The 19,950-nt window shown below is 39.7% G+C and overlaps 1 protein-coding gene across 1 annotated transcript in view; it reads right to left on the minus strand.

Annotated features, from left to right (window-relative positions):
* Window positions 1-1,674: 1,674 nt before the first annotated feature.
* Window positions 1,675-19,950, minus strand: part of Sec61a2 (Sec61 translocon alpha 2 subunit) — a 25,694-nt gene continuing 7,418 nt past the window's right edge. The window contains exons 4-12 of the mRNA XM_005354861.3: window positions 16,045-16,123; window positions 13,113-13,244; window positions 12,881-12,990; window positions 8,020-8,173; window positions 6,995-7,155; window positions 6,533-6,730; window positions 5,130-5,321; window positions 4,350-4,426; window positions 1,675-2,717 (exon numbers count right to left, since the gene is read on the minus strand). Coding sequence (XP_005354918.1) covers window positions 2,531-2,717; window positions 4,350-4,426; window positions 5,130-5,321; window positions 6,533-6,730; window positions 6,995-7,155; window positions 8,020-8,173; window positions 12,881-12,990; window positions 13,113-13,244; window positions 16,045-16,123 — 1,290 coding nt within the window. The 3' untranslated portion in view covers window positions 1,675-2,530. The remainder of the gene's footprint in view (window positions 2,718-4,349; window positions 4,427-5,129; window positions 5,322-6,532; window positions 6,731-6,994; window positions 7,156-8,019; window positions 8,174-12,880; window positions 12,991-13,112; window positions 13,245-16,044; window positions 16,124-19,950) is intronic.

The raw sequence follows: 19,950 nt of genomic DNA on the forward strand, positions 1-19,950 counted from the left end.
CTTGTAATCCACCTTCTTGGGAGGCTGAGGCAAGATCATAAATGTGGCCAGCCTGGGCTGCATAATGAAACTTTATCTCAAGAATAACTTTTAAAATGTATTTGATATCCTTGTAAGGCCATTTAGTTCCTAAAACATGCCAAGACTAATGCTTCCGTAGTGAATGTGGTTAACTCTTAATATATTAAAGGCTAAAGCTAAGAGACTGAAAACTCAGGGCCCTTCCTGCAAGTGTGCATATACTTTAATTTCCTATCCTTACCTCAGAAAATTGTCTACTCAAGCTAAATCCATAGGAAGATTGGCATTGACTCCACATGTATATTGATGTCAACAGGCATGGGTATAGGGAGATATATTAGCCAGCTATCTGAAAGGTAAAACTATACTGGGAATGCAACAATGGTTTCCATTGAGTGCATGGAAAACTCATCAGCCAACAGTTCTGCCAGTGTCCTTGTTCTGATGAGCTCAGCTATTGTGTTGACTACTGTAGCAGCTCAAGGATTGCTGTCTTGCAGCTCAGCCTCTAGCAGCATTCTCAGCATGATGCTTGTTGACCAGCTCAGTATGTTTGCAGCTGGATCCAGGGTCAAGGCAAACTCTCTGAACCTTACAAAGTGGTTTACCCATGTACAGTCAGGATCCATGCTAAGTGTTATCACCAACAGGTATTTTTATGAAAAAGTATAAGCTCTTTCTACAAATCTTTATATTGGACTTGAGGATGGAAATAATTCTGGAATTTTATAAACCAAATCTGCTTTCCTAATGAATGTGAAAATTAAGACCCACCTTTTTATACAACAGTAGCCTTCCCTATGATTTTAACACTTTAAAAAAAACCAAACTTGTTTTCTAATCACAAGCATGATATTTCTCCAAAGATACTAGTTTTCCCCATGAGTTCCCCAGGATCTTTCTTTCCCCATGTTGCTTCCATCCTCTGAAATGAAGAAACAGGCTCCATACATTCATCCTCTCCATGGGGCAACTCTAGAGCCAGGTGCAATGGGAATGGTCTTTGGCATTGGCCAGGACACAACATTTGTCCCATTCTCCCTGGCCTTTGTGTCTCCTTGTTCTAGGAGTGCAACTGAGCAGGAACAAGTACCTCCTAGACTTGTCCTTAGTGTCATTTGTATCACCTGTGCACCTCAGAAGGGCCTGTTGGAGGTGAAGTCAGACTCAAGAGGGCTGGCCATCTGGTATCTTCACTCCTCTCAAACTGGTTATTTGCCTACATTTCTAAGGAAGCTTCCCTTTTGCATTCCTCTGTAAACACACAAAATGGGTCCTAATGCCCCGGGGTGTTTCCGGTGCCTGACTTCACTCACCTCCATAGTTATCTGACTTCATGATCCAAGCTAAGTCAGTACTACCTCCCATTCCTACTAAGGAAATCAATGATTGAAAACTGTACTTCTGAAAATAACTTAAAAATTAAATTTGATAATTTTTTTGGAAAATAAAGTATGCACTCTAAAAATGCTAGAGTATGTTTTGAGACACTTTGCCTGTCCCTTTCTAAATATGCATGAGCGCCCTTCAACTGCCACTGCCCTTCAGGAATTTACGACTGAATTATGACTACATCTAACTTCTTTAAGCATATCTGGATGGTTTCCATAGAAAATACAATGAACTTACAAAATTAATCTTAAGAGAACATTTAATACCGCATCTCTTTATTTTTCCAACACAACTGCAACAGTTTTATTAAATAAAACTTTATTGTCTACTGTTTACGTTTGGGTCCTGCTATGCATGTAAGAGACAAAGTCCTAGTTTGAATTCATTGTTCACTTCCACTCAACTACAGACACTGCTTGGGGAAAGGAGAATACTAATGGTCATTACACTGAGTGCTGGAAGGAGAAGGCAGAGCCAGTGCAGCTGCACAGCACTCATAGCTGTCACTGGGAGAAGAAGAATGAAAAGCAGGAGGAATTAGAAACAGTTGTTTCCAGTGACAGAAATAACTTCGATGTTTGACTATTGCCCATCCAGGCTGAGTGGCAGTTTGGAGATAGGACAAATAAAGAGGGGTTGGGGCTGGTGAGGGAAGGTCAAGAACATGGATACGATGAGTTAAAAAAGTATAAAAATTATCTAAAATATACATTAGATATAAATGCTCCGTAACTCATTAGGGAAGCTCAAAAATACTGGAAAGTGGCAATTTGCACTGTTTATTTTTAAACAAGGGAATATTCAGTGTTCTGAATGTTGTGTGCAAAGCTAGTCCATGTCACTGTCTTGCTGTCTAACCAACAGCTAAGCAGATACACTGCATCCCAGCATCACGGGCAACACTAGATGGACGGTGCCAACAAATAATGTAAACTTCAGTTTTAAGGCAGCTGGTACTAATGCTGCACACAGGCTTAGCTTGGTGCCCATTTCAGAAATGGGACAATTAGCACTAAAAACAACAGACTTAGGGAAAAAAAGGGAATCCGCCTTATTTGACAGAAACAGTATGTCAAAATATTTTCCCTTTCACACACGCAAAGAAATATATGAACATTTAGAAAAACAAAGCACCCATCCCTCCAACTTCAGCCTGTTCCTTAACAAATATTTCAAAATACTGATAAATAATAGTGACTGCAAGTAGAATCCCAGTGCCAGAGCCAATGGCCCCAAGGAAGTCTGCTAATACCGACAGGGCACCAATGCACAAACCCCCAAAGGCAGCTGCTGTGGGGATATACCTGAAAGACAAAAGAACTTCAATCAGGCATTGGGAAACAGGGAAAGAAAACAACAGCTAGAAGCAATGTAATGTCTAGCTAGCTCGAAATGGTTCCTTCTAAAGAGATACAAACTAGTCAGAACAGGTCCTCACTACTAAGACACTGTCCCCAACAGATGGGAGACTGACTAAGGCAATGATTATGAAACCCCAGATTTTAAAAATAATAGCTGCAAGGCAATGCAATTTTTAGGACAGAGGATTACATTCTGGGCTGAAATTTAAGTATTATTTATCATACAAATGGAGCATATATTTTGTGTGTGTATATATATATATACATACATACATACATGTGGATATATATGTACAAAATATGCTCTACATATAAAACATAGTGTCTGTTACAGTGAATATATAGTACATATATTTTTTCAGACATGTATCTATAGCCTCAAATTGGCCTAGAACTCATAGCAATCCACCTGCTTCAGCTTCCAAGTACTGTGATTAACAAGCTACCACACCTAACTAAAATTTGGGGGTTTTGTTTGTTTAGACTGAACTCATGTAATGAGGGTTGGCCCTGAGCTCATCCAACCCCCACTTCAGGAATTTCAGGATCAGACAGACATGTGCCACCACATCTGGCTAAAATATGTACTATTCTTAAGCAAGTATCCTTAAGTTCCCTCTTGTAAAAAATTTCAAACCAGGCACATTGACACAGGCAAAACATTCATACACATAAAATAATTTGAGATAGGAATACTAGGGCCAGTTCAAGAAACTGCTGAACTAATGAACAATGCACACACAACTGGGTTTTGTTGTACTGGCTTGGTACTCATAAGGTAGCCCAGGCTGGCCTTGAACTTGAGTCTCCCAAGTACTCAGGTTAAAGGTGTGAATTATATATTTCAAACTGTATGTTAAGTGGTACATGAATTTTATCTCAATAAAGCTGTCACCAAATACCCAATACCTGAGAACAAATCCTATTTCCTGAATGTGAGGGTGCCAGGGTCTTAGAATTTCCCTGGTAGCTCACGTACAGCTAGCCAACACTGAGAACTACTAATATGCATTACGTTAACACTGGGGTGAGCAATTGTAGCACAGTTTCAATTTTAAATTATATAGGCTGCCTAAACAAAGCCTTAACAAGAACAATACCAGTAGACATGCTGACATAGAAGGGACCCAACCATAGACAACTACAGGCAACTAAGGAATACTGAGAGCAGAAGAAAACAGCCTTCCCCAAAGAAGAGCCTCTGGTTATCCAATACCAAATGGTTAGCTCTAAAATCATGTATATTTATCATGTAACAAAAAGATTGAACAGATTTTATATATAATATATATAAATATAAATTTATGAATGAATATATATATACACAGACACTTCTTTAGGAATGTAAGATACTGTGAACCTGAGAGACAGCAGGTGGGGGGAGTATACTAGAGGGGGAGAAGGGAAAAATGGTATTTTAAAAAAGTAATTTTTAAAAAGATTATAAAAGGGCCAATCCTTATGTGGAAAACAATTAAGACTTAGTTGATTTCAGTTCTCTTGTGAAGAGTAGAAAACTGAATTTGAATAAATCCATGTCCCTCAATGATCAAGGAAATGACTTTATGAGCGTACCTGTTCAGCTCGTGGACCATGGAGGTGTCTCTGTGGCCTCTCATCACCATCTGCTGCTCTTTCAGCTGCTTAGCCACCTGGCCAGAAAGAAGACTTGAAATAAACTTGCTTTCTAGACTAGAAGAACCTCAACACTGGCACTGTATCGCTCATATTAAACAGGGGAACTGAGGTTTCAGTGCTGCCAAGCATATGCTACTCATACTTTACATCTGTACTCTCAGCATTTTTTTAAATTCCTTGGTTTTTTTTTGTTTTTTTTTTTTTGAGACAAGGTCACTGTGTAACAGCCCTAGGTGTTCTGGAACTAACTTTGTAGACTAGGCTGGCCTTGAACTGCCTGCCTGCCTCTGCCTCCAGAGTGCTGGGATTAAAGGCATGTGCCATAACTGGCTGGCTACTCTCAGCATTTTTTGTATTAGTTCTGTAAGTTTTAGAGGATCATAAAGCCACAGTAAAAGTCCAAAAGAACCAATTTTTTAGCCTGTTAGGGATATGTCTTACTAAGAATATATGAACAAAGCTAAAAACTGTATTTTAGAATCCAAATACTATGATTTTTACAAAAGTTTCCTTTAATACATTTTTATTTTATGTTCATTGGTGTTTTGCCTGCATGTATGCCTGTGTGAGGCTGTCAGAGCCTTGGAACTGGAGTTACAGACAGGTATGAATAGTGCTGGGAATTGAACCCGGGTCCTTTGTAAGAGCAGCCAGTGCTCTTACAATGAACCATCTCTCCAGCCCCACAAAAGTATTTTTAACTAGTCATATACTTACATCTTTGGCTGACGAACCAGACACTTCTATCCATGTCTTAGAAAAGAATGCACATGATCCCAACATGAAGATGATATATACAACTACGTGGACAGGATCCTCAAATATGGCACCCATGGACTCGGGAGGAGACAGGTAGTAGCAGAGGCCTCCAACAGGGTAAGAACGAGCAGGTCCTCCCCCACTGACATCCTATCAAACAAGAATTAAAACAAACAATGGTCAACCTGACTAGTTGAGAATACTAGGGTTTTTGTTTGTTGCTGAGGATAAACCCAGGGCCTGGAATACCAAGCGCATGCCATAGAATGTATTGCACCATAAACCTTAAGATTTGTCTCTGTTTTGGGATGAAGTCTCACTATGTTGCCCAAAATGACCCCAAACTCTTTTGAGGTGATCTGCTTTAGCTTTCTGCATATTTAAGACTACAACTGTCATGGCCAGAATATACATGTTTGAATTTTTCAAAAATAATTACAGTGTTTTAACTTTTTAAAGAGAAGCTTTATTGTTCTGTGAGTGTACACGATGCCTGTGGGTGGTGTGTGCTGATATGTGCACAGCACAGTATACGTAGAGGTCAAAGGACACGTTTGTGGGACTGGTTTGCTTCTGCCACCCTTTCATGGTCTCCGGGTCTAGTCTTAGCAAACACCTTTACCTGCTGCACCGGCTCATGCTGATTTAAAACACAACAGCAAATGAGCCTATATAATTTAAGAAGTTAACCTTGTATCCTTCAGTCCTTCAAAATTATGTACTTTATTTTGTGCAAGACACTTTGTTTTGAATAGATCATTAACAGAAGAGTGAGTTTAAAAAATATAGATCTATGAAATCTGGAGGAAAGATATACAATCTATAATTAATCTCTGATTATATTTAGAATCTGAAATGGATAACCATTGCATTTTGAAGTTTTAAGAAAACAATTAAACCAGGTGGTGATGGCTCACACCTTTAATCCCAGCACTTCAGGAGGCAGAGGCTGACGATCTCTGTGAGTTTGAGGCCAGCCTGGCTGACAGAGCTAGTTCCAGGACAGCCAGGGCTACATAGAGGCTATACTGAGGCAAGAAGACTGCCTAGTCGGCCTGGACTAGATAGCGTGAGACCATGTCAATAAACAACAAAGACTACAAAACAAAGTCACTTTTGTGAAAGCAACTATAATTTTTAGCCTAAAAAGCTATTCAGATGATGTAAGAAAATGCTTTCCATATAGTAAAACATTCAAAACTACCTGGCAATCTTAGTCTTAGAACATTTATCAAATTTTCCAAATAACAAAATGATACAGGTAAATAAATTTCAAAATGCTTCAATATCTATCTCAATCAGTTAAAAATACAACTATGAAATATAAATTTTAAATATTTAATAAAAATAAACATACTCACGGCCCACTGTCCTAGTAAGTTTACTAAGAAGTTGCCACTAAATCGAACAGACAGCATCTGGGAAATGACATACAAGTTTGACACTAGGGCAGACTGGAGAATTATGGGAATATTCGATGTATAGAAGAGCTTGATGGGATAGCTACTGTATTGTCCGCGATACCGGGCCGACTTAATGGGCAAGTCCACACGAAACCCCTAAAAATGAAATCACTAGTAAGAGGAACTGCATATCAAAGAGTGCAGAGAGAGGAAAGGATAGCAGCAGAGAATTGACAAACCAGCAATAAAATTTGTCCCTTCCCCAAAGATCCCTTTTTTCTAGTTCATAGCTAGTATTTTCCACCTTCAAACTAGGGCACACTGGTTCTTGAAAAGCTGATTTATTAGACACCATCCTTTCAAACAGCATTCTTTTTACCAGAAAAAGAGCAATGACATCAGTGAAAAGGTTACACTTACCTGAAAATATATGACAACAGCAAACACGAAAACTGTGGCGATGAGATTCATGAGATTGGGGAGGTTCTGCCGATAGAAGGCCTCCCTCAAGGCTCGGACTTTGTCTGTCCTGGTGGCCAACAAATGAAATAGAGCTATGACTGCACCTTCAAACTCCGTACCTGAGAAATTGAGACAAAAATGAACTGTGGGTGCCTCTTCCAAAATCGTCTCAAAAGTCTAAACAAATAACTTGAACCTCAAGTCAATTTACCAATTGATGACTCTGTTATACGTATGGCTTTGTAACATGGCCATGCGTGTGGGTTCTAAACATGTTTCTATCATGGAGGCAAATTTCAACATAAATCTGCAATTTTCATTCATAAAAGTTTGCCTTTCCTTTAGGGAAAGGAAGGAAGTATTTTTAGGGATAATAAAAAGCAGCAGCAAAGCAGAATAAAAATGTCAGAATCAGAGCAGGTATGTTTATCTACCATGCTTGCCTTTAGTTGACTGCACCAAGAATGTTAATAAATTATCAGTATTTTCTTAAGGCTGGGATCAAAGTTAGACATTGACTAGTTAGGACAGAATGACAACTAAGAAGTGCAAAGAGATACAGGGAAAAAACAGAATGAAATCTTTCAAACCTTAGATGCTAATACAAAGCCAGCTAGAGAGGCAAGGGTATGAGTGCTCTCAGAGGACGGCCAAATCGTAATCCACTACCTTTCTGTCCTTCCGGTAAAGCTGCAATTGGGGAGGTAAATGACTCTGGCAGCAATGGCTTAAGCAAGGTCAACAAAATTGTAATACAGTTTGCAACCACTGAAACTTTAAACAAGCAGAGGTTAGATGCACTCTTTTTGGACTTACTACTGCATACTTCACACATCTCTCTGCTCATTAAGTTTTAAACAGTTAGCATTCGTGGTCTAGGGTAGCAAACTGGAGTGCCTAGAGGCATGTGCTGCTGCATTACAGACTCATTTTCAGCATACATCCAGCAAAGCTCGTGCAGTTGCAGTCACTGTGCAATGTACCTCTGCCAGTGTTAATGGTAGTGGGACTAAAGGCCTTCCAGACAATGGTTTCACAGATGTTGGTGGCAATAAAGAGGGAAATACCAGACCCCAAGCCGTAACCCTTCTGTAGCAGCTCATCTAACAGCAGCACAATCAAACCAGCAACAAACAACTGTGGGGAAAGAAATGCACGTAAGCAGAAGCAAGAATAAACTCAGGAAGGGGCAGACGAATGGCTAGTTCACAGTTTGTGCATTCCCACTGTCAAACCCAAGCACTGTTCTTCACCGCTGTGCTATCTGCAGCCACTGCCTGCTCTAGTCTGGTCGCCGGTCACCTGAAAATCCAAGGACTAGGACTGCTTCCTCGTTATATAGCAAACGCTTCACCTCAGAGTTACAGTTAGACCAGCTAGATAGTTTCAATTGTGCCCATGGTAGAGGCACTAAATAATAATCACAGCTTAGAATTTGAAAGGAAGAAACATAAAATAGTCCAAATACCTCCACGTAAGTAAAAGGCCAAATAAATTACAGAAAAATTAAGAGATTCTTTACTCCCTAACGGATAAGATGAAATTAACACTTTTTATAAAGTAATACATCTTCTATATAATACATATAGAATAAGCCAAAAACTAGAGCACAATTGAGTATAGAAATTGTAATACAAAAATTAGTGCTATGCTTATTATGACAAAGATTGCATACAAATTTGAAAAGCTAAGATTTCACTATGTTTTCTAGTTCATCTTTTTTTTTAATAAAAACATACTAAATTTAGCTTACGGCTATTCTTGGAGAAGATACATCTATAAAAACATGTATCAATAAAACCAAGCCACAGTTTCTGTGATGTGGCTTCTTTCTGGCTAGAATAATCTTATGGAGAGGGAAATAAGGCATGAGCCCCAATCTTACTACCTTACACTCTACACCCTCCCCTACAGAAACAAGGAAGTAGTTTTGATTCCTCCCAACTCAAGCAGCCCACCCTCATTACACACTTTACCTACTATCACCTGTCAATGAACACGTCAAGCTGCATTATACCGTTTGAGCATGCTTACCTTACACACTGTAGTTGGTTTTTTGTCTTTTCTTAAATGCCACTTCAGTGCTTGTACAAAGCCTAACTTGTCTTTTAAAGTTTTTAGTTTGACTTTCAAACAACTGGAAAAGGGGCATAACTCTCAAACTCCTGAGAGAGATCACTGTAACCTATCACTGTATGAAAATCAAGTTTGATATTTTGACAAGGTAAGAGGGAAGTTAGGGCTGGGTTTTATTTGGACACAACTGGATAATTGTGTCAAAATATCAAGTTGAGTGTTCCTTGTCACAAATCCAGTAACAGTAACCCATCCCCACTGACGGGGAGAGTGCATATTCATAAATCAGTAGTCTTGGCTCTGACAGATAGATGGTCTGTCCAAAGACACAAGAAGTCCTACAATAATAAAGCCCCCTGTGCAGAATAATACACCTAGAATTGTTCATGAATATCCTTGAGAATGAGACTCATCTTTTCCCAGGAGGAGTTAGAAAGTATAGATAAATCTAAATGAGGAATTGTTTGTGCCATTTAAGGAATAGAAGAGCTAGTAAACACCATGTGTGTTTGTGGAAGAGGAAGAGGAAGCAGAGAATGACAGCAGCATCTCCATGAAGCCTAGGGAGAACAGAACTGTGACCGGTAAACATGCGAATGCACACTATGACCCTCTGAGTGGGTATAAAAGTGCACTGGATGTCAAGTGGGGTGTGCATACCCACTCCACTTAGCTTGACAAAACACACTTACCTTTACTATGTGCCATGCACAATGACACTTTCTATTTAATTTTTAATTTCAACCAAGACTCAATTTAGATTTCAAAATCAATTAGTGGAAAGAGCACTATGTGAGCAAAACAAAAACAAAGTGAGAAATACCTTCCATACAGCATGCAAACAGTTTTCAAAAACCTATGTTTCTAGGTGAACACACACTGATCCAATCATAGATCTTCAGTGTAGCCACATATTGTCAGTGTTAGCAATCCCTTGAAAAGACACAAATGGATCACTGCCCACCAGCAATCAAACATGACATTTTCTTTATACATTAGCACTAGAAGAATTCATCACAACACAGATATTTATATACCAGAATTTATGTCAACAAGCTAATACATATTTGCTTATTTCAATCTCAGAAATAATGAGATTTCTCAATGTGCAAAAGAAACATTAAAATAGCCTGAAATGCTGTAAAAGCTACCTCACCTAACTAGGCCAGAGCTGCTGAGCTACATTCCTTGACTCTAAGCCTAGCTTTTGGAAGGTGCCAGAGAAATTACACTGGTACAAAATGTTCTGAGGGCTTGATGCTAGTTCTGAATGTCTTTTTAGAAGACAACTCAAGGCTACTTTATGCTAACGGAGTGTCTTGTGACAGTGCAGATTTAGCATTTTTAAGACCCTGAATCAATCCTTGACTCCAAAAGAAAACAAAAATTAAACAAAAAACCATAAAACTTTATTTGCTGCATAAAGCAAAAGTTTTAAAGCAGTGGTTCACACAGAGTGGTGGCAGCACACGCCTTTAATCCCAGCACTTGAAAGGCAGAGGCAGGCGGATCTCTGTGAGTTTGAGGCCAGCCTGGTCTACAAAATGCATTCCATGACAGCCAGGACTACTATTACCTGGAGAAACCCTATCTCAAAAACAAACAAACAAAAGGACAGGTTCTCAACCTTTCTAATTCTGTGACTCTATAAAATACAGTTCCTTGTGTGGCGACCCCAACCATAAAATTATTTTCATTGTTACTTCATAAATTTAAGTTTGCTACTATTATGAACTGTAATATAAATACATGATATTCAGGATTTCTGATACTTGACCCCTGCAAAAGGGGCATTCCTCCGCCGTGCCAGGTTGAAAACCACTGCTTTAAAGAAACAAGAACAAGCATGATGTCCTCAGCATATAAGAAACCATAAGCGCTGAAGGATACTAAAGCCAGGGGCAGAGGATTCTTTTTGCCCTATCCTCTGCATCTTTTCCTTTTCCAACTCCCAGTGGCTATAATGTCAAGCACATGATTTGTAAATGGAGAAATAAATGAACCATTACGCTCTTAGGACACACATTTTATGCTGGAAAAGAATGCACTAGGTCTCAGCAAGTAACTAAAGACCCAATAATACATTGAAAATCCTGCCCTAGAACACAGACAAAACAGTTATAACCCATTATATTATTATCAGATACCTGACAATCTCTGTCTTGAGTCAGGCTCACTGAATACTCTTTCTTATTTGACTTGCTTCCTACGTAAGGTTTATTTAACAAAAAAAAGGGGGGGTAAATTATGTACATCTGAGATTGTTATATTTCTCAAATACTGGCATTGGCGCACATCTTTAATCCCAGCACTCGGGAGGCAGAGGCAGGCGGATCTCTGTGAGTTCGAGACCAGCCTGGTCTACAAGAGCTAGTTCCAGGACAGGCTCCAAAACCACAGAGAAACCCTGTCTCGAAAAACCACAAAATATATATATATATATTCTGAATTTGATCTTTTAAACTATTAGGGAAAAAAATCCTAAATTAATTCTAATTTTATACAATAGATCAAATGAATTTCCAAGGTAACCAGAACCCCAGGAGACATATTTTATTAACAAAACTTTAGCTCCAAAACCACAGAGAAACCCCGTCTCGAAAAACCAAAAAAAAAAACCAAAAAAATAAACAAAACTTTAAAAAAATCTTCTGAACATTACATACAATCAAAATTATGTTGGTCTTTAAAATACCCATTTCAGAACTCCATGGAGGGCTGGGATGTCATTAAACTGGCAGCTGGCTTACTATGCACAAAGCTCTAGGTTTAATCCCTAGTACTCATACACCAGATAATGGTACAGCAGATGTATAATGCTAGCACCTGGGACATGGGGGTGGGAGGAACAGAAACTTAATGTCACCTCAGCTACATACTAAGTTTGAGACCCATCTAAGCTATATGACATTGTCTCAAATACCTCCATACAACACTCATACCTGAGTATACATATGGTATTCTGCAGACACTAAAATTATTTAGAGCATCATAGTTTCATATTCCACCAAGAAAGAAAAGAATACTGTTAGAAACCTGGGTAAAGACCTAAAATCTGAGCACTCAAGATGTGGAGGCAAGAGGATTCCAAGTTTGAAGACTGCCAGTTAAACTACGACAAAATATCTTATTACTACAAATTAGGTATTTCAGACTTAGCTGTTTTTCATCAAGTTTGCTGTTACTGTGCTTTCTCTAGACTAGCATGTTTCATTTCAATGATAACAATTTAATATTGCACAGGCTTATCTCTAATTGTTGGTTCAAGAATCCTCCGCTGCAGCCTCCCAACTAGAACTAGAGGTTTATATCATCATGCTGGGTTTTCCGAAGTGATTTCAGCCAATAAGAAACTTCACATATCTACTATACCAATAGTGCATAAAGTAACCAACAGCTAGAGTGCTAATCCCTGCAGCTATGGCCAAGCAGACTGCCACACAAGCGTGATGAATGCCCCACCACTACTACCTGGCTGGCAACAGCAGGAATGCACTGTTAACTGATGGAATACATTAGAATTTCAGAGACATCAGAATGTAAATATCAAACAATGACGGAGTGGTATCCATAATTCTTTAAATGACAGACTCTAAAGCTATGAAAATAAATTTTTTTAAATCAACACAATGTATGTGTCACTTCATTTGTAATATGTAATTAAATAAAATGACTCAGAAGAAATGATTATATCATTCACCTACAGAACTGTTAGATAAAAGGGACCAAACTGTTTTTATTAGCATATAAAAACACAGGATTTCTTACCTGTATAATGATAAGGAGGCAGATCCCAGCACCCATTTCTGCAGGGTCCCCATACATGCCCGTCATGACATACACAATGGCTTGCCCAATGGTAATGATCATACCAAATACTGATAAAAAAAGGAGTACATGCTTACAACCAAAGACAAAAACCAACAAAACCAAAGAACTACAGGAAACATCTTTCCCCAAACCATCCTCAAATTTGGAAAATAACCCTATTATTGCTCACATTTCTGGGCTCCATTGAACAGAGCTCTATCTTTGGGTGTATCTCCAACTTCAATGATTTTGGCTCCAGCTAACAACTGCATGATCAAACCAGATGTTACAATTGGGGAAATACCCAATTCCATCAATGTTCCTGTAAAGGAAGAAAATGAGTAAACAATTTCTATGAATGAATATGTAAAGAAAAGGTCTGGATGAATATCTGAAATTTATCAATACCCCAGAAACATGCATCATAAATGTTGGTGCATTTTATAAATGCTGAATCACTGAAAAAAATAATAAACCTTCCAAGAAACAGTGAATGCATAGACTGTGGGAGCCCATGGATGTGGATTTGTTCCACCTTCACCAAAAGAAGGACAGTTCAGACCTATTCTTGCTCCTTATGACAGGAGGTTTATCCCAGGGTGTGGTTATTAACAGAATGGTTTGACCTAGGGTGTGGTTACTTGATGCTTTGGGTATTGAGAAGGTGATTACTTTGTTTGTTCCTTGTATAGTGGTAAAGAAGTCTTTTATCTTCCCCCTCCTCTTTGGACTAGGGTATATAAAACCTATAAAAAATAAACACGGGGCAGATTCAGTATTTGCTAGGTTGTCCTCCCATCTCTATCCTGTGTCTCTGTCTTTTCTTTATTATCTTTAATTTTTCTATCTGCCATTTCTTTATCTTACACTTCCCTCCAAGCATGGACGAATAAGCTAGGCGGAACCTGACTGATGTCGTCACCTGGCCTTGGGATATAGCAACAGACCAGTGCTATGCTCAGCCTTGATAAAAGCAGCCCCTCTCTACAGTGAACAGTGTTTATACAGAGATGTATGACTGGCCAATGTGCTGAAAACAAGTGACTACTAAGTGTTCAGCTTTCATAGAAGGATCATATTACTACCACCATCCCCATGTTCAGAGAACAACTCAGAAAAAGAGGTGGAAAGAATTGAAGACTTGGATAATGAGAAGAAGGCTCTGAAATGCTATAGGATATACATGTTATGGCCATGGCACTCATTAGCCCACAGCAGATACAGTTGGCACAAGACGGAGTGACTGAACATTTGTTCTCCGTGATGTAGCCACTTAGGAACATAGGTCCCAGGACAGCTCCACACCCATGACCTGGTTAAACCCACTAGGTCACAAAGTAACACTAAAAACAAGAGGCCTGCAGAGATGGTTCAGCAGTTAAGAATACTGGCTGCTCTTCCAGGGGACGACAGTTTAATTTCCAGCAACCAAATGGTAGCTCACAACTATCTATAACTCCAATTCCAGAGGATCTTGTGCTGGCCTCTGTTGTGGGATAATGCTTTTGCACACTGTAAAGATTTGTCACATGTATTAGTTTAATAAAACACTGATTGGTCAGTAGCCAGGCAGAAAATATGGACAGGACAACTAGACTAAGAATTCTGGGAAGAGGAAAGCAGAGCGTCAGCCACCCAGTCAGATGCAGAAAATGCCTTACTGAGAAAAGGTACCAAGTCACATGGCTAAACATAGACAAAACTTATGGGTTAAGTTGTAAGAGCTACTTAATAATAAGTTTAAGCTAAGAGGCCAGACAGTTTATAATTAATATAAACCTCTGTGTGTTTCCCTGGGACTGAACAGCTGCAGGACAGACACTTCTTGTCTATAGGCCTCCATGGGCACTAGCTATGCATGTGGTACACAGACTTATATCTAAGCAAAACACCCAAAATATAAAAATAAACTAAAGAAAGAAAAAAGAGAGTGAGAGACGAAAATGGGATGGATGGGATAGAACTTGATGAGAGGATGGGGCTGGTAGTGATGGGGTGGGGTATTAATAAGTGTGGCGAGAATATATGAAACGGTTAATGAATTTGGAGGATAGAAAAGGAGAGGGTGGTGCTGGTGAGATGGCTCAATGATTGAAGACTTTGTGGCAAGCCTGGCAACATGAGTTCAATCCCTGCAATCCATGCAAAGTAAAAGGAGAGATCAGCTCCAAAAAGTTCTTCTGACTTCCACATGCTCACTGTGACACGTGTAAGCATACAAACAAAACACACACACACACAATTTTAATAAGTAAATGAGCCAATATTACTCCTATAATCTAAAAAACTACCAAAAAAAAACCTGCCATTTATTCAAAAATATTTCCCCCAAAAATGCATCAACATTACTCAAATTCAAGAGGCTTCTGGTCCAGGGCATCATCTCCCTGACACTGAAAATCATGGGATTTTTTTTGTTTTTTTTGTTGTTGTTGTTTTTGTTTTTTCAAGACAGGGTTTCTCTGTAGCTTTGGAGCCTATCCTGGAACTAGCTCTTGTAGACCAGGCTGCCTCAAACTCACAGAGATCTGCCTGCCTCTGCCTCCCGAGTGCTGGGATTAAAGGCATGTGCCACCACCACCCAGTCAAATCATGAGATTTTAATATCTTGAGGAAATAGCTCAGTGGGTAAAGAGTTTGTGGCACAAGCTTGAAGTAGAATTCAGATCTCCAGCACCCACATAACACCATTTGTAATCCAAATCCTCAGGATACAGACATGGGTCACCTGAGGTAAGTTCTAGAGCACTAGAACTGGCAAGCTCTAGGTTCAAATTGGAGACCCAGTCTCAGTACATAAAGTGAGCTAGACATGATGGCACATACCTTTAATCCCAGCAATTGGAAGGCAGAGGCAGGAGACTATCAGAGAGTCCCAGACACCCTATACGTAGAGAGTGATCGAGGAAGACACTAGTCAACCTTTGATCTTCACTGTGTACACATACATATGTGTACCGACCACATACATTCAAACACACATGCACACACAAAACACATACAATAAACCCACTGTTGTCACTATTACAATAGTGGTTTCTCCTCCTAAGCCATGGGTTTCTGTTCTAGCTCTCCCATACAAAACCACAACTGATGGCAGGATGGAGGTCAGAAGTGCATACCTCTGTTGGATGCAAGAATAACTCTCATCCAGTAGAAGGGATCTGCAGAATCCGATGACATGATCCCAAACAGTGGAATCTGAAACATCATATAAAACGACAAGGGCACTCTTAATTTAAAATGCACTTGTTTGGCCTACAATGCATGTTAGTTACTTCTTGTGATTTCTAAAAAACAAGCTTACCTTAAAGTTCTCTAACAAACACCAGATATCATTACTTAGTAAATATATATGCCTGTAAATACAGGAGAATATGCCTAACACTGCAATATATCTAAAAATAGCAAAGAAGATCAATTTTGTTATTTTTCATCACAATTTAAAAAAAATACCCCTAACAGATTAGTGTATGTATTTGTCAAGGCATGGAACAACTTCGCAAAACTGAGAGTATCCACCAACTAGAATAAACACAATCCTGATTGAAGACCCAAGGAGATGTATGTAACTGGAATAGTATGCAGCCACTGAAAATAATACCTATGAAATTGTAATATTATAACATAAATACTTTCTCAAGGTAAGAAGAAAATGTCAGTTTTCAATCACGCATGATTTTCCCTTCAGGAGAGCGTTTGGAAATGGCTACAAACATATTCAACTGTCACAACTTGGTGGAGGAGAGCAATATTGATACCTGATGAACAGACATCCATACCCAGGAACAGCCTGTAGCATGATAAATAAAAACCCAAAGACTGATATTGGAGTTCAACCTAAAGGTCAGAAAAGCAAAACAGCCAGCCATTGGTTTTAACCTCTACCTCAATCTGAAATGGTGATCCTGCCTTCAAGAATCCTCAGAATGAGACTGAGTCTGAGAGCTGTCTCCTCCTGTCTTATAGTCCTCTCTAGTACTGGGATTAAAGGCATGCATCATTGCCGCCCAGTTTCTATGGCAACTGATGTAGCTACTGGGATTAAAGGTGTGTGTCACCACTGCCTGGTCTGTGAGGCTGATCAGTGCGGCTGTTTTACTCTCAGATCTTCAGGCAAGCTTTGTTTATTAAAACACAAGTGAAATATCACTAAAACGGCCCCCAGCACACAAGATGCCTAAAATTCAGTAGTACCAGTATTAAGATATCCTGGAATAAAAACTAAAATTCAAAATTGCATACAGTGTAAGTGCAAAAATAAGAATACATACAGAAAATAATACTGAAAAACCTTTCCAGTGTTAAAATACTGATAATATCTAAGAGATAAGATTATAATTGATTTTTGTTCCTTATCTATCATAAGACATCATTTTCCACCCAGTTGTTTTGACAAGGTCATACCAGCAATTCCAACACTTAAAAGGCAGAGGGACTGCTACAAACAACAGCAGGAGGTAGGAGGAAGAGGAGGAGGAAGAGGAGGAGGAGGAGGGAGTGGAGAAGGAAGAGGAAGAGGAGGAAGAGGAGGAGGAAGAGGAAGAGAAAGAAAAGGAGGAGGAGGAAGAGGAAGAGGAGGAGGAGGAGAAAGAGGAGGAAGAAAAGAAGGAGGAAGAAGAAAAGGAGAAGGAGGAGGAAGAGGAAGAGGAGGAGGAGAAGGAGGAGGAGAAGGAAGAGAAGAAGGAGAAGAAAGGGACGACAGAGGAAGGAGCTAACTTTCAATTTTTGCCCATGACAGGCCCTTGTTTAGTTTCCTTACCATACTGGGGAGGAACCCTGGGCCCGATACATGCTAAGTAAGCCCTTCCCCACTGGGCAATGTCTCCATGCCAATACACACATAAGACAAAGCAGTTAGTGCAAGCTCCTTCTCAAACATGATAGATTCCTTTCTCAAAAATGCAGGTTCAGGCACAAAGAAAATTACATTGCTAATTTCAAAAGTCTATAGCGACTGAGGAGATAGCTCAGTTAAGAGTGCTGTCCACACAGCATGAGGACCTGAATTAAGGTTCCCAGTGCCAAAGGAAAAGAACCTTATAGTGTGCCAGTGCATGTCTATAACCACAAGACATGAAGGGACAGAGGCAAGAGGATGCCTGTGGCCTGTGGACCAGGCTGTCTAGCTAAGCAGGAAGCCACAGACCTCTATAACTACACACACACACACACACACACACACACGAAAAAAAAACTGTAAAACAATTTTAAAAGTTCCAAAATATCCTCAAGAAATTTTAAATAACTGAATCTCTGGAATATTTGAACTATTATTAAGTTAGGTGACAGAAACAGTAACTCAGAAGGCACAACTAGTTTGTGCGTATCCTGTATCTGTGAGAAGTGAATAAGGAAGTCACTGTGCAGTAACCCATTAGCACTACAGGGACAGCTCCTATCTACGTCCCCTGAACAGAACCTCTATACTTCTCTGGTGCTGTCAGATTAAGTCCTTAAATGTCCAAATAAATCACTAAGTTTATTTTCTGTAAAGTTATTCTTTTAGTAAACCCAGCAAAATATTAATATAATACAGCACTGTGGAAAACCCAAATACTCCCTGTTCTAATGGAAACCTGAACTAACTGTATGGAGGGAGATATGGAAAATGAGCACTACAAGTCATCTAGAGCAGTGGAAAGTCAAAGCTACAGAAGGAATGTCTGGGATGAGACTGCAAGTTGCAGGCGTGGAATGTGGCTTGGTATTTGCCTAGCATGCTCAAGGGTCAGGGTTCACCTCAGTGCTGAAAGTGAACAAGATGTCAAGTTGCAACCATATTACAGATTTCCCCCTCTGGCACATAATAAAATATAAACATAGGAAAGAATAAAGGCTAATCCAAATTTTAAAAGCTGCAGGAAAAGGAAAAATCTCCAAAGCAACTATGACGTTAGCTTGACTGTTAACTTGGTAGGATTTAGAATCACCTAAGAAACAAGCTCGAATATATCCACAAAAGTATTTTCAGAGACATTTAACCAGGGAGGGAAGAGCTCTCATAAAAGTAGGAGAACCACCCCATGTGTTGGGTCAACAGGTCAAGCAAGCTGAGCATCAGCATTCATCTCTCTCTGCTTCCTGACAGCAGACATGATGTGACCAGCCACCCTATGCTCCTGTCACCACACCTTCCTGACTGCAGACACAATGTGACCAGCCACCCTATGCTCCTGTCACCACACCTTCCTGACAGTAGACACAATGTGACCAGCCACCCTATGCTCCTGTCACATCTTTCTGCCACTGTGGACTGAACCCTCAAGCTGTGAGCCACACGAAACCATCTCTTAAGGTGCTCCTGCCAAGTAAGGAGAGTGGCTAATACAGCCGCTAAACAAGAAAAAAGTGATAGATTCGAAGCACCAACAGCCATGGTGCAGGGCACAGAAGATCAGTAGACAGCTGCCTACCTATTACCATGTAAAGCTAACAATTCCCAGAATGCCCACCAACATTTCAAATGTGGAGAAAAGGAAACTAGAGATACCTTTGTTCTTCGTTTTCATTAAAAGGAAAGAAATAGCAGCTGAGAAGAAAGAGAAAGAAGTTGAGCAAGGAGGGTGAGTGGCTAGGATGAAACTGGAGATTTTGGGGCTACGCTAAATTTGAGAACCGAGGAGTGGCCTGAGCCTAGAATGAATTAGAAGCTCTCAAGAAAGCCAAAAAAAAAAAAATCAAAGCAGAGCCCTGGAAGCATCTGATGTAATGATCTCAGCTTATCTCACCTCCCACCATTCCCTCAAGTTAGAGAAAACTGGCTGGAACTTGTTTTATGTTCAGTTGAAATCACCCACACTGGGCAGATCTGCCCAAACGTGAGAAAGACAAAAAGCAACCACTTAGCAACTATATAAACACAGGGAACTAGGTAACACAAAGGCATAAATGGGCCAAAGCAGGAGGCATTCCTAAGAAATAGTACTGGTTTTTTAATAAGAAATGTTGTGTATGTGTGTGTGGGGGGGTATTTTTGTGATGAGATACTGAATGGGGGGGGGCTTATATAAGCTAGGCAAGCACCC

Source organism: Microtus ochrogaster, chromosome 16 (assembly GCF_000317375.1).
Source record: "Microtus ochrogaster isolate Prairie Vole_2 chromosome 16, MicOch1.0, whole genome shotgun sequence".
Classification (NCBI taxonomy): domain Eukaryota; kingdom Metazoa; phylum Chordata; class Mammalia; order Rodentia; family Cricetidae; genus Microtus; species Microtus ochrogaster.